This window comes from Mus musculus, chromosome 14, assembly GCF_000001635.26.
Source record: "Mus musculus strain C57BL/6J chromosome 14, GRCm38.p6 C57BL/6J".
In the NCBI taxonomy this organism is placed as follows: domain Eukaryota; kingdom Metazoa; phylum Chordata; class Mammalia; order Rodentia; family Muridae; genus Mus; species Mus musculus.
In genome coordinates this window covers 31,480,454-31,495,073 of record NC_000080.6, presented here as the reverse complement: position 1 = coordinate 31,495,073, position 14,620 = coordinate 31,480,454, and the positions used below count along the sequence as shown (strand labels likewise).

At 46.0% G+C, this 14,620-nt stretch overlaps 1 protein-coding gene across 16 annotated transcripts in view; it reads left to right on the top strand.

The window, feature by feature from the left end:
- The first annotated feature begins 14 nt into the window (after positions 1-14).
- Mettl6 (methyltransferase like 6) overlaps positions 15-14,620 on the top strand; it is a 31,345-nt gene continuing 16,739 nt past the window's right edge. For 2 of the 16 annotated variants that reach the window (NM_001359847.1, NM_025907.4), the window contains exons 1-5: positions 34-172; positions 1,110-1,477; positions 2,618-2,752; positions 7,333-7,503; positions 12,142-12,283. In NM_001359847.1, the coding sequence (NP_001346776.1) occupies positions 1,253-1,477; positions 2,618-2,752; positions 7,333-7,503; positions 12,142-12,283 (673 nt within the window). In that variant the 5' untranslated portion in view covers positions 34-172; positions 1,110-1,252. Of the gene's footprint in view, positions 173-315; positions 427-1,106; positions 1,478-2,617; positions 2,753-7,332; positions 7,504-12,141; positions 13,733-14,620 lie in introns of those variants that run through there. The other 14 variants (XM_030247964.1, XM_030247963.1, XM_011245154.2 and 11 more) reach the window with 14 other exon arrangements.

Here is a 14,620-nt window from a genome sequence, read left to right as displayed (position 1 = left end):
CGCTGCACTTCCGGCATTGGGGAGGGACTTCCGTCTCCCCAACGGAAATAGCGGGGGCAGTGCCATGGAGAGAGAGTTCTCCGGGACTGCTGCAGCCCACAGTTTTCTGGTCTAAGGAGGAGCCCAGGTCAGCTAGAAGATTCTGCTGCCGACGCCTGGGCTTGACTGACGGGTGAGTGCGCCCTGACCTGTTCTTTGCTGGGGACCCTGGGAGCTCAGAGCGTGGGGAACTGAGTGGACGCGAGTTTGAATGTAGGTATGAGTGTCCCTGGACATGCCCGAGACCCTAGCGGCCTGCTTTATCCGAGGGTTCAGAGAGCGATGACGGTTCTCGGGACCTCAGTCACCCTTCCCCCTACTTCGCTCCATGGTTGCGATGAGAGGATTTCAGTTCTCCTGGCCGACGACGCTTCCTTCAGTTTATGGGTACGATCAGAAACCCCGGCCTCTCCGGATCAGCTCCGTCACCTCCTTAGCCCCCCCGCGATCCCGTGTCTGTTAGGCAATCGTCTACCCGCTTTCGGTTAGGGCGGTTGTTGCCGTTGTTTTGAAGTCACGTTTCCCACGGGCACTGAACGTTGATGAGAATTTTTTTTTCTCACATTTTCTCAGTCAACTCGTGGATGCGTCCCTTTGCCCTAAGTAAACCTATTTCTTGTAGTACTTGGCTCATCTGATTTGAATTGGGAGTCCGGTCCGTGAGAGTTCTGGTCTCTGAGTGTAGTAAGCTCTATGCAGTAGAGACTGTCTTGGTCTTTATGACCTCTCCAGACCCCGGCAGGGTGTTGGGCAGAGTCAGCATCTCGGGAGTGTTAAGTGAATTGACCCCGGAGCCTTAAAGAGCCCTCCGGGAACCTCTCCCCGAGTCTTGGACTCGTTTAGAATCCAAGCTCTAGAAATAATAAAGAACGATCTAGCTTGATGAGGCCCTGGTCACCCGAGTTGGGAGGATGAGGCAAGAGGAAGTACATTCAAGGGACAGGCTGGGCTTCAGGGACAGCCCCTGGCTCAGATGAACAGGATGGGGAGAGAAGCAGGCAGGTTGTTAGAGAATCACTAGTCAGAATCAATCAGTCAACCCCCTCCCCCCCTTTCTCTTTCCTAAGTAGCATCGTATCCTGTTGGAGCTGGAAAGTCACCTGGGGAAACTGCATCAGAGAAACTCCAGTGTCTACAATCTCAGCATCGTTTGTTCAGATGGTTGAAGAACAGAGGACCTATAGCAGCATTGAATGTGTTTCCGGCAACTACAATGGCTTCTTTCCAAAGGAAAGGACTGCAAGCAAGGATTCTTAGCACTGAAGAAGAGGAGAAACTGAAAAGAGACCAAGCTTTGGTGTCTGCTTTTAAACAGCAAAAACTGGAAAAAGAGGCTCAGAAGAACTGGGACCTTTTTTATAAAAGAAACAGTACCAATTTTTTCAAGGACAGACACTGGACCACCAGAGAGTTTGAGGAGTTGAGATCATGTAGGGAGGTAGGCTGGGGTTTCTCCTGGCTCGAGCCATCTTCATTTATGATGCCTAGAAGAGAGGTCCTTTGTTACATGTAGAGAGTGCTCCCAGATGGCACCCTTAGGTGCCGTTTCTCAGGAGCTGTCTTGTTTTTTGAAACAGGGTCTCTCAGTAGACTTGGGGCACACAGATTAGCTTGGGCTAGATAGCCAGTAATCCCCAGGGAGCCTTCCTAGAATGAGATTCCAACTGTGCGGCACCACGTCCAGTTTTTTACCTGAGTGCTAGTGGTTGTGTGGCAAGCACTTTACTGACTGAGCTACCCTAAAGAAAATTAGGACGTCTGTCAGAATGTACCTATGGAGAGTTCTGATTTGTTTCAAGTATGTTTAGCAATGTCTGGGCTGTTTAATAGAAAACAGAGCTTTAAGGTTTTCTTTTTAGATTTGTTTATTTTATTATGCATATGGGTGTTTTGCTTGCATGTATATCTATGTACCATATGCATGTCTAGTGTCTGTGGAAGTCAGAAGAGGGTGTCAGGGCCACCAGAACTGGAATTACAGGCAGTTGTAGGTGGCCATATGAATGCAGGGAATTGAACATGTGTTCTCCTAACCACTGAGCCGTCTCTCCAGCCCCCTAATGCTTTCTGCTTAGTTAAAGCTGATGTGAAGGTTAGAAATAGTAAATATTCAGACTACACTTTAGTGACAGATTGAAGCTGCTTGGTAGTTAATGAACATTTGCTGTACTGTTTTCTAAGAATTTTGCATCTGTTCCCTTAGTTAAGCTTCATAGCAACTCTCTGAAGTGCATTCGTGTTGTTCCTGTTTGCAGGAAAAACGATTGAGGCACAGAGCTATAGAAGTGAGTTGCCCGAGGATGGAATCCAGGGGCAAAAGAGGAGTTGGGATTTGAGGAGGAGGTTAGCCCAGAGTGTATGCACTGTGCTGTGGCTGCCTTATTTTTCACACTGAACTAACTGCCCATTGTCGAATGATTATAAATGAGGTGCCAGTGTTTAACTTTTTCTCACTAGCTCTGTTGTTTAGTATCTGCCTCTTGAGGTCAGAGACATCTCGTGCCTACTGAACATTTTAGCTTGGTATGTTTATTATGCAAACGCAATGTGTTATAACTTCTGTGTTCTCATTCCTCAGTATGAAGGTCAAAAATTGACTTTGTTGGAGGCTGGCTGTGGGGTTGGGAACTGTTTATTCCCACTTTTAGAAGAAGACTTGAATCTCTTTGCCTATGCCTGTGATTTTTCTCCAAGGGCAGTTGACTACGTGAAGGTTGGTGCACCGTATATGTATTCCGCTGCTTGTTTCCTTATGCCTTTGTCTAGTCGTGTCCTCATCCAGGAGCTCACCAGCCATGAGCACCACGGAAGCCGTTTTCTGTTGCCTGTGCACGTGAAAATATTTGATTCAAAGCAAAGCAGAGATACTACTAAACAGTCTCTGTGCTTGATTCATATGGCTTACTTTGTAGGTTGGTGTCTGATTGCGTGCCCTTTTAAGATAGGTTACTGTGACCAGGATTGTATACATGCTTCACAAAACTCACAGGCACAGTCCTCTGTGATGAGTAATGGAGGAAACAGAATCCCTTAGAAAGAAGGATGTGGCTGTGCAGTGGTGGTGCACACCTTTAATCCCAGCACTTGGGAGGCAGAGGCAAGCAGATTTCTGAGTTCCAGGCCAGCCTGGTCTATGGAGTGAGTTCCAGGACAGGCAGGGCTACACAGAGAAACCCTGTCTCAACCCCCCCCCCCCCAAAAAATAGAGATGTGAATGTTTACGTTTTAATAGATAATGCTACATTTCCTTTCAAAAGACCATGCCGGTTTTTAGTTTTACCAATAATTGTTTCCTCGGGTTTATTTTTCTTTTCTTTCACCAATCTAAGAAAAAAAAGTCTGAGCATTTTATTTTTCTCATTACTAGAGATATTGAAGACTAAAATTCGTAAATACACATACCTTTTTTTTTCTACCATTACCTCCTTTCTTCTCCGTGTGTTTAGTGAGAGCTTACTGTGTGCTAGTTGTAAGAATTAATCTGTGCATAACTTTTGCCTATTTTTCTGTTCTTATTTTAGAATATAGTAAGGATGTTTGTTAATCATGCATATGTTACAAGCATCTCTTTTTTTCCTTTTCAATATTATTAATTGTAGCCCTTTTCTAATGCAGGATTTAATTATGTCTTGTTGTTGTTGTTATTGTTGTTGAGATAGCCCAAGCTGAGGCAGGTTAAACTGTTGATCCTCTTGCCTCAGCCTTCCTGAGTCCTGGAATTATATGTGTGCACCACCATTCCTAGCTCATATCAAATTTATTAGCATTTTACTTTTGAGGTAACAGGCTTCATGTGTAAGAATTCTTTACGCCTGGCACTTAGATAATCATTTATTGTTTCCATTGCCCTGTTTTTAGTGATCTATTTATTTTTATTTTATGTACATTTATGTTCTGCCTGCTTGTGTGTGTGTGAGAGGGCCCAATCCCCTAGAACTGCAGTTAGAGTTGTGAGCTCTCATGTGGGTGCTGGGGATTGGACTCAGATCTTTGGAAAAGCAGACGGTGCTCGTAACCACCGAGCCAACTCTTTTGCATTTGCATCTGTACCATTTTAGTTTTCTTTTAGAGTTTAGAGATTTATCTATTTTGGGTTTATGAGACAGGGTTTCTCTGTGTAGCCCTGGCTGTCCTGGAACTCACTCTGTAGATCAGGCTGGTCTCGAACTCAGAAATCCACCTGCCTTTGCCTCCCGAGTGCTGGGATTAAAGGCGTGCGCCACCACCACCCAGCTATTTTTCTATTTTTAATTATGTATAGTGTGTATGTGCCTGCATGTGCGTATAAACACGGCACACCTGCAGAGGTCAGAAGTTGCAGATCCCCGGTAGCTGGAGTTATCGGCAGCTGCCTGATATGGTTAGTGGAAGTCGGGTCCTCTGAGAAAGCAGCCTTTACTGCTGAGCCATCTCTCCAGCCCCTAGTGTTCTTTTTAAAAAACATTGTTTGTCTGTTTTTTTTTTTTTTTTTTTAAAGATTTATTTATTATTTTATGTAAATACACTGTAGCTGTCTTCAGACACTCCAGAAGAGGGAGTCAGATCTTGTTACGGATGGTTGTGAGCCACCATGTGGTTGCTGGGATTTGAACTCTGGACCTTCGGAAGAGCAGTCAGTGCTCTTACCCACTGAGCCATCTCACCAGCCCCGTTTGTCTGTTTTTATATTGTGTGTGAATATACATGTATGTGGGCATGCACGTGTCGTTACACATGTGTGGAAGTCAGAGGGCAACATGCTAAAGTTGATTCTCTCTATGGTGTGGGTTCTGGGGATAGACTTAGATAGTGAGACTTAGCAACAAGTACCTTTACCCACTGAGTCATCTCCCTAGCCCCAGTGTCTATACCATTTTGATAATTATTATTTTAAATGCCTAAGCTCTTAGTCTCTCATTCGATGCCATATTTGAGTTGGGCTCTGATACTGGGCCTTCTTTCTTCAGACTTTTTTTTTTCACTTCTTGGTGTCCCTTATATGCTTTTTGTTTAAGTTGCACATAGTATAGGACAGTAGATACCGAAGTTCATACGGATTTGTAACCAAGGGTTGGGTATTATATGATACACTTACTCTTATTCTACCAGACACTTAAAACTCCTTTGGTGACTTTTGTATGTCTTCTTAGCTTTAGGTCTTCTCTTTGTCCCTTGCCTGTCTCTTCCTGGCTATAACCGTACTTACTGGGGGCTTTTTGTTGGGGTGAAGAGTGAGAATCCTTCTTATCTTGCCCCTCTGGATTTGAACAGTGCAGTAGCTTCATGTCTCAGAGTATGGACTTGTACATTTTCTTTTCATTTTTTATTAGACAGGTTTTATTTTATGTTTATGGATGTTTTCCTTGCATGTATGTATGTGCACCACATGCATGCCTGGTGCCCATGGAGGTCAGAAGACAGTTGTGAGCTGCCGTGTAGGTGCTGGGAATCAAACCCAAGTCCTTTGGAAAAGCAGCCAGTGCTCCTAGCTGTGCTGAGTCGTCCCTCTAGCCCCGTGAACTTTCTGTTTGTCTGAAAAGGCAGTTTTCCTTGCCCACCTCTCCCAGCTGTGAGAGAATCTAATGCCCCGCCTGTCATCTTGAGCATATTCTTGGGTTTAGGCAGAGAAAGTCCCCACTACCCTCTAACCAGAGCTGCCATGGTACTTCAGTGGTAGCCATAGGCTCTGGCTTCAAGTTACTTTATTCCTGCATAGTCACTTTTTCTTGCTAATAGGAAAAGCTAGCCCCAGAAAGAACAGCATCCTCTGTGAGATCCTGGCAGTATCACTGGTGGAAGCAAGTTCAGCAGAAACAGCCCCTGTGACTTCATCCTGTACTGCCCTCTCCTCCCCAGAGCACTTGCTGGGGTTTTTTTAAAAAGAGAGGTGAGGAGGGTTTGGTGTGTGTGTGTGTGTGTGTGTGTGTGTGTGTGTTTGTGTTTTAAATAATTTATTTGTTTTATGTACATGAGTACACTGTAGCTACAGTGTACTCATATAAAGTTGTGCACTGCCACCACCCAGATGCTAATTTTTCAACTGGAGACTTGTTTTTCCAAACTGTAGACTTCTGCCTCAGGTAAGCAAGTACTTGTGGCCTGAGTCTCCCTGAAGATCCTTGTGTTACTCTATCCTCGTGGCTTTTTCTTCCTCTTCTTCCTCTTCCTCTTCTTCTTCGTCTTCTTTTTTTTTAAGTGGGAGTAAGTATGGGAGCCATGCCTTTCCATTTGTGTTCATCTCTAAGCTAAGGTCTTTTGAATCTAGTAGCTAGTTTTCAGAACACAGTTCATTATCATCACTGACCTTTTTATCTAATTGCCATCTTTGGTCATAAAATACTCAATTCTCACACATACACATAGATCTATTTAGGAATCGTCTGACTTGGTGAACTGTTTGCTACCATTCTCAAACCATATTGTTTTATTACTATATTTTGTATGTTTTGATGTCTAGTGGTATATGTCCTTCTAATGATGAAATTCCTTTGGGGGTCCCTTAATGATGCCCACTGCTCCCTTCTGTGGTCTCAATGACATATCAAACCACAGTCTGCCACAGTTCACTCTGGGAACCAATGAATTTCTTGGACTTTCTTACAGAGCATAGGTGAGGGAGGGAGGGTTGCTTGCAGAGCTCTGAGTGCTGCTCCCCCAGCAGCTGCACCTGGAAGACCTTTACCCAGCAAGGGTGAGAGTTTTCCTTTAGCCAACTAAATGGAACATTCCTTCCTTTGCCCCATGCCCCTAAAGTGGGGAGCAGCTGGATACTCTGGTGAGTATCCAGTATGCAGCTCCCACCCTTCCCTGATGAGGTGTTAGCAATCAGCAAGCCTAGCTGGGCTAATCCTTTTGCAATGGTATGTAGCTGAACTCCCCAAAATAGCAATCACTTGGCTTGGGGGACAGTCACTCTCAACGTCTATTTCCTTCATCTTAAAAGTTGACTTTTGCCGGGCGTGGTGGCGCACGCCTTTAATCCCAGCACTCGGGAGGCAGAGGCAGGCGGATTTCTGAGTTTGAGGCCAGCCTGGTCTACAGAGTGAGTTCCAGGACAGCCAGGACTACACAGAGAAACCCTGTCTCGGAGGGAAAAAAAAAAAAAGGTTGCTGAAGTGCTGTCTGCTCCCTGTAGCCGTAATGACTATTACTTCCCAGTAACAAGTGACCATTCCGTGTCGCAGTAAACGAGTAGAAACAGGGTCTCTCTCCAGTGCTCTATGGTCACACATGCATCAGCATGTCATACATGGTCACACATGCATCAGCATGGTGGCTGATTGAAATCACAAGCTCCTGTTTTCCCCTTTCTAGCAACATCCTTTGTACAATGCAGAGAGATGCAAAGTGTTCCAGTGTGACCTCACTAGAGACGACCTGCTTGACCACGTCCCACCAGAGTCTGTGGATGCCGTTACATTGATCTTTGTGCTCTCAGCTGTGCACCCTGAGAAGATGCGCCTTGTCTTACTAAACGTGTACAAGGTTAGTGACTAGATGTTTGTTCTTGCCTGCCTTCACTGCAAGGCTTGTGTACTGCATTCCCAGCACCTTCCCATATCCAGAGGGTAGATTGTAGCCAGTCTAGGGGAAGGGAGTCTCTGGCATGAAGCATCTCCTGTAGCGCTGGATTTGGACAGTGCTGTGGCTGTTCTTCAGAGCATCGCCAGCCCCAGAGCAAGGAAGGTGTTGAGTTTCCTGGGATCCATAAGATGAGAGTGATGTGTTTATAAAAAGATAAAGAGATATAAGAATATGTTCTTTCTGTGGGGGTGTGGTGATGTATGGGGGAAGGTGGTGCCTCAGCGGGCCCATGCCAAGGCATCCCTTTTCCCTGAGGGACCAGCCACATGACTTATAGTGTAGAGTAGAGTTTATTCAGGGCATGAGGAGAGGAGTTAAGAGGGTAGTAGAGACAGAGAAAGTCAGAGAGAGAGAGAGAGAGAGTAGAGAAGTAGAGGCTGGCCATGACCACATGGAGAGAGGGGGGAAGGGAATGGGAAGAGAGAAGGAGCAAAGGGACAAGAGGCAAGAAAGGGGGGCAAGAGAGGGAGGAGGGAGCAAGCAGCCCCATTTATACTGGACTAGGCCTACCCAGCTGTTGCCAGGTAACTGTGGGGAGGAGCTTAGACAGAATGCTAACAGAGGACATGTAGTTAAATGGTCAAGAACGTGGTCAAAGCCTAGCTCCTAAGCTGGCTCACTACTTAGGCAAGTTCCTTCACCTCTCCAAGCTTGTTTCTGTGCCTGAGAAGTGTTGGGATAATACTTCTGAGACAGCAGCATTTAGGAGAGATTTAAAAAGATGTGTGACGGGTGCCTAGCACAGTGCCTCTACTCTGCCAAGTGTGCCTCAAAGCCAGCCGTTGTTACTACTGTTAGCATGGCAGGGACCCAAACTGCTGTGGCCACTAGGAGGCCGCTGTAGCATGCCTGTAATCCTAGTACTTGGGACTGCGGTAGAGGGGTGCTATGATTTCAAGGGCAGCCTAGCCTACTTTGTGAGTCAAGGGACCAAGCCAGCTCAGCCAGTCAGCAGGGTCTCAAAGGAGGGAGTGAGGATTGAAAAGGAAAAGACAATTAGACAACATTATAACATGACTCCAGCCAGTGCTGGGGCGGGTTTTATTTTTTTCCAGTCAGCTTTTATACCACTCTAGGTACTTGCAGAGAATAGGGTTAGTTTTTAGATCAAAGACAAAGTAATCAAACAAGGCAATGAACAAAGATGGGAGAGTGTGCGTTGGGCAGTGTGTTCGTTTCTTTTATGTGTGTGTTTTGTCTGTGTGCAGCATGTGCATGCTGTTACCCAAGTAGGTCAGCATAGGTGTCAGGGCCTCTGGGACTAGAATTATGGGAGGTGGTGCAGCACCGTGTGGGTGCCAGGAATTGAACCCAGGTCCTGAGAAAGCAGCAGGCTTTCTCGCTGAGCTGTTTCTCTAGCCCTTAACGCTGGCTTTAAATAAAGATAAAAGACACTGGAAAACTGTTAGAGAATTATTCTCCTCCACAGTAGTGTATTTTAAAGTGTACACTTGTATCATAGGTTTATCTCTGCCTGCGAGTTTCACAAAGTTTCCTCTTGTTCTTCCTTAATTCTGTTCTGTCCCTAGTGTCTGAGCAGGTAAGAACTCAGAGTGTGCCCACAAATGGCCATGGGACTTAAGCTAGACACAAGAGAGGCCCCAAAGAAATGATGAGCGTATTGCCTGATTCAGACCCAAGTGAGGGTGGAAGGTTATGAGAAATAGGGCATGAGAAAAAGAGAGAGAATGTGCTAAGAGAGGTAGGCTTGCCTGGCACTGCGTGTATGGAGTGTATACTACTTAGTGTTGACAGAGCATTGCAACTGCACTGTGTCAGTAAGTGCTCTGTACGCAGGTGGAAGACAGAGAACTCAAGTCATTGAGAGGCCAGAGGAGGGCCAGCAAAATGGCTCAGTGAGTAAAAACACTTGCCACTGACTCTGATGACCTGAGTTATCTCTGAAGGAGAAAACCAACTCTCAAGCTGCCCTCTGCCCTGCACACCCATATCATGGCACCCACGCACACGCACACTCATATAAATAAGTGTGTTGGGGGTGGCGTTATAAAGAAACAGTGTAGGGGCTGAGGAGATGGCTGCCGTGCAATGAGGAGAACCTCATTTCAGATCTCAAGAACCCATGTAAAGCTGGCAGTGCATATGTAAAGTCCCAGGGCTCCTCTGGTAGGATGGAAGGCAGACACGGGAAAATCGAAGACCAACTAACTTGGTGTGGGCAGTAGTGAACAGTGAGAGACCCTGCCTCAGGCAGAGAGGGAGGAGAGGACAGCATTCAAAGTTGCCATCTGAGTCACACATATGCCTACAATCAAACACAGGAACGTCTATATACACAACATACAAACACACAGACGGGGAGGGGTGCACAAGGCCAGTACAATTGGAAGGGTACTGTACTTGTCTGTTGAGATTGACCAGAATCAAAAGAGAATGGCATTTAGAGTAAGACAAGCCAGAGGGTACAGTCCTTGCAGAATGTAGGAAAGTAGCCCTGGGATTAACAGGGTAGTAAGCATTTTGTCTGATGACAAGAAAAGAGAGGAGGAGGAGAGAGGAGAAAGGAAGGATACACGGGACACAGCAGGAGAACGCCAGTCCGTGAGTGACGCAGTCTCGGGAGAAAGCACGGCCTGGCTTGGAGGGAAACTGGGCCCATAGACAGCAGGTTTCTGTGAGGACAGCTTGAAAGGAACTGAATGTTCAGAAGCAGGCGGATCTCTGTCATTTGGGGCTAGTCTCTTTAATGAGTTCAGGCCAGCCACAGCAACATTGTGAGACCCTGTCTAAAACAGATTTTTTAATTACAAAAAGAACTGTGCGATGATATGAGGATGTTTTCATAATGCACTTCCACAGCTTTCGTATTAAAGGTATGGCACATTCCCACGAGAAGCACTAAACATAAAGGCGTGCCTTGAGTTTCCACACGAGATTTACAGCCCTCTGAGCTTCAGCTGTCTCCTTCTGGATCTGTGGTGCTGGGAGCCTGGTGGCAGGTCACGGTCCATTGGGGGTCACCTAGCTCTTAGGCTGAACAGCAGACTCAACTTAGAATCCACAGCTCTGTGTGTTGTCTGGGCTTTCCTCTCCCTGAGGCTTAGTACTCCTGTGATCAGTGCCCTGATCTTAAGGATACATTAGAGGGGCCACCTAGATGCTGAGTGCTTCCAGCATCTGCGTGTCCTAGTACCCCAACTCTGTCTTCATAGACCAGCCTCTTCTCAACCTATTGTAGTCATAAATGATATAGTATCTATATTTTAGTGGGTATGACATGTCACATTTGTAAAAAGTTTTCTTGAGCTTTCATTCATTTTGGTGGTCCTCCTGTTTTTAATCTCCGTTAGAGATCTTTGTCAGCTGAGCCCCAATGACTTCCTAGCCCAGTCTGATTACGTTCTCCCTGCATCACAGTGATTGGTTGGCTAATTTAAAAGTGTGTGCTCTGTTGGCAAAGTACTAGAGAGAGAAGCCATCAGCAGGCTCTGCAGACAGGACAGCAGCCCAGGCGAAGGCCATGTGAACAGTGTACCGCATACGCTTTCCACCCATCATGCTAGGGTGCCAGCGCCAGGCAGGCTTCCCCGTATACAACAAGAGTCTCCCAAAAAACAGGGTGGAGGGAGGATATGGCTGTACAAGTGCCACCACACGCTTTCCAAAGGAGGCAAAGCTTGTCACAAGAGAGGGCTTCTCTCACTGTAAAGCAAGTGCTCTGTGCTCGGCCTGGCGGTATGGGTCTGTGGGACACCTGTCAGGTGTCCCTTGAAGTGTATATGTGGCACTGTCTACACCGCAGATAGAAGGCTCTGAGGAAAGGAAAGGATCGCTTTCCTTACTCTTCCCACAGCTGCAGACGTGAGCAGACGTCAGACCAGAGCCCAGCCCGTGGGGGATGGGAGGGGGAGGTCAGTGTTGGGACCCAGTGGGGAGTCTCACACAGAGCCCTTCAAGGGTAAGTTGGTTTTTTGTTTTGTTTTGTTTTGTTTTTTGAGACAGGGATTCTCTGTGTAGCCTTGGCTGTCCTGGAACTCACTCTGTAGACCAGGCTGGCCTCAAACTCAGAAATTTACCTGCCTTTGCCTCCCAAGTGCTAGGATTAAAGGCGTGTGCCACCATGCCCAGCTTCAGAGGTTAAGTGGTCAGAAGCAGATATCTCGGCCTAGTGAAGGAGATGTGCACAAGGCAGAGTGTGTCTTATGTGCTTGCTTTTATGTGGGGCTTGAAACTGTTTTATGCTCCATCATATCTAAAAAAAGTGACTTCTAAGGCATTTTATTTACTTATTGGTTTTTTGAGACAGGATCCTTTTGCTAGGTAAACCAGGTAGGCTAGGTACTGTGTAGGTCCGGCTAACCTCAAACTCAAAGTGATATTCCTGCCTCCCTCTTGAACTCTGTGATTACGGTATGTACTCCACACCTGACATGGTTTTTTAAAGAGCAACCATTCATAGTAAGGGTATTTTGTATGCCTTCTTTCACCACTCCCACTGGTCTGTGTTTTAATTCCTAATGTCATCAGATTACATTTTAGTTGACCGGGTTTATACAGCCTGCTTTATTACTTTTGTAGGTATTAAAACCAGGCAGAAGTGTCTTATTCCGTGACTACGGGCTGAATGATCACGCCATGCTTAGATTTAAAGCTGGAAGCAAACTTGGAGAAAATTTTTATGTCAGGCAAGATGGAACCAGATCGTATTTTTTTACTGATGGTAAGAGGAATGGAGTGTCTCCTTAGAGTGTGTCTTTCTCTGCTCTGTGTACTTGACTGCACCATTAGTGGAGTGCTGCCTGGGCAGGGGTGTGGCCGTGCTAACACACAAGTCCCAAGTCCTTAGAGCAAGTTCTGATACACCACATACCCAGCCCTGGCCTGTGGGGACATGACTAGTGAGTGAGGCCCGCAGAGTAGACAGTCCTCAGATCTGTCATGTGATGCCAACAGGAACTGTGCTGGAAACGGGGAAGTAGGACCAGAAAGTCACATCTTCCAAACAAGTGCCTTGAGTTCACCATGGCGGCCTGGGGACACTTTTCCAGACCCACAGGCAAAACTCCTTGACTAAATTTGCTGGCACAGAGCACTGGGAATGTGGCTCAGGTGGTGTAGTGCTGACCTGGCATTGCTCAGTTTCTGGATCCAGTCCCCAGCCCTGCGTAAACTGGGGTGGGTATACACCAGGCTTTGACAGCAGCGATCCAGAGGCAGAGAGGAAGCTCAGGAGTAAAGTCCATCTGCAGGGATGGTCAGCAGTTAAAAGCACGCGTTGTACTTGCCTGGTTCCGTTCCCCATACCCACATGGCGGTTTAACCATCTGTAACTTCAGTTCCCAGGGATTAAACACCTCCCCTGACCAGGCCCTGTAAGCACCAGGCATCCACATGGTGCAAATGCTTCATGCAGGTGAAACTCTCTTACACAGAAATTAAATTAAACCATAGGTCATTCTGACCCTCAGCTTGTTCCTGGGCTACATGAGACCCTGTCTCGAAGAACAGTCCCAAAGTTAGATGCTTATAACTGGGAAGAGGCTCAGTTAATAATAAGGTGTGTGCTGCAGCATTTCAGCATCCCTGTGAAAAGCCGGGTCTGGTGACATGAACCTGTAATCCTGTGCTGGGAAGGCAGACAGGAAAGATCCCTGGTCAGCTAGTTTTGTTGGCCCATGTTGGTGAGAAATCCTGTCTCAAAAAGTAAGGTCGACCAGGACAGCCAGGGCTATATTAAAGGGACCCTGTCTTAAAAAAACAAAAAGTGTGCCCTTGTGTTTGGTGCATGGATGTTAAGAGTTGCAGTGTCAAGCCAAGCACTTGGGAGGCAGAGGCAGGCAGATCTCTGAATTTGTGAACAGAATGGTCTACAGAGCAGCTTCCAAGATGGCCAGTGCTACACAGAGAAACGCTATCACCATCACCCCCCAAAAGAAAGTAAGGTGGAAGACTGGAAAGATGGCTCTGTTGTTAAGGATACCTCCAGAGGACCTAGGTTTGAATCCCAGCAGCCACATGGTGACTAACAAATGAAGCCTGTAACTTCCTTCATTTCAGGGCATCCAACACCTCTTGGCTGCCATGAGCGCCAAGCATGCATCTGATGCATGTGCATACACGATGGCAAGATGTCCGTGAACAGAAATAAAAATATTTTTGGAGAATGAGACCTCTTTATATGTATGCATGCTATTGCACACAGGTGCATACACTTACCTAACACATATTCCACATACAAGATAATAATGCAAAAGACTTTAAAAGGCATTTGGGATCAGAAAATGCCAAACATCATTGCAGTTTTTAAGTGTTTCAAGCATTAGTTTTAAGACTACCTAAGATGATTGTCACTTTTTTAGTTTAGAGGGGAGGGGTTTCATTTATTTTTGCGATGCTGAGTCTTGTACCCAGGGCTTCAAGCATGCTAGCCAAGTGCTCTACCACTAATCTGTGTTCCAAGATCTTTTACCTTTTAGTTTAGGCTTAGGTTTTTTTGTTTGGTTAGTTGTTTTTATTTTTAATTATAATTTTATGTGTGTATGTTTTGTCTGCATGTGTGTTTGTATGCAATGTGCATGTTTGGTGTGTGCAAAAGTCATCAGAGGTGCCAGAGCTCCAGGGACTGAAGTTATGGGTAGTGGTGAGCCGCCATGGAAACCAAACCTGGATCTTCTGCAAGAACAGGTGCTCTCAACTGATGAGCTGGGTGTCTGCAGCTCGCTCTAATATATATATATATATATATATATCTCCACAGTCCAGTAGTCCAGGCTATTCTTAACCTTATAGCAGTTCAGTGTCTGTCTCATTTTCTATTTTTTGATATTATTCTAGATATTAAAACTAAAAAAACAAATGTTTATAAGTAAATGTACCATATTAGGTGGAAATGAAGATGAATGTAAGGTGTGTGAAATGGCCACAACTGAATAAATGCCTTAGAAGTCATCAGGAGGCTCCAGTGGGGTCTGCAGTGCTCCAGAGCACAGCTGCAGAGCACAGTAAGGCCCTTAGTGGGGTCTATGTTTGTGTTCCACAGCCCTCTATTATACTAGTT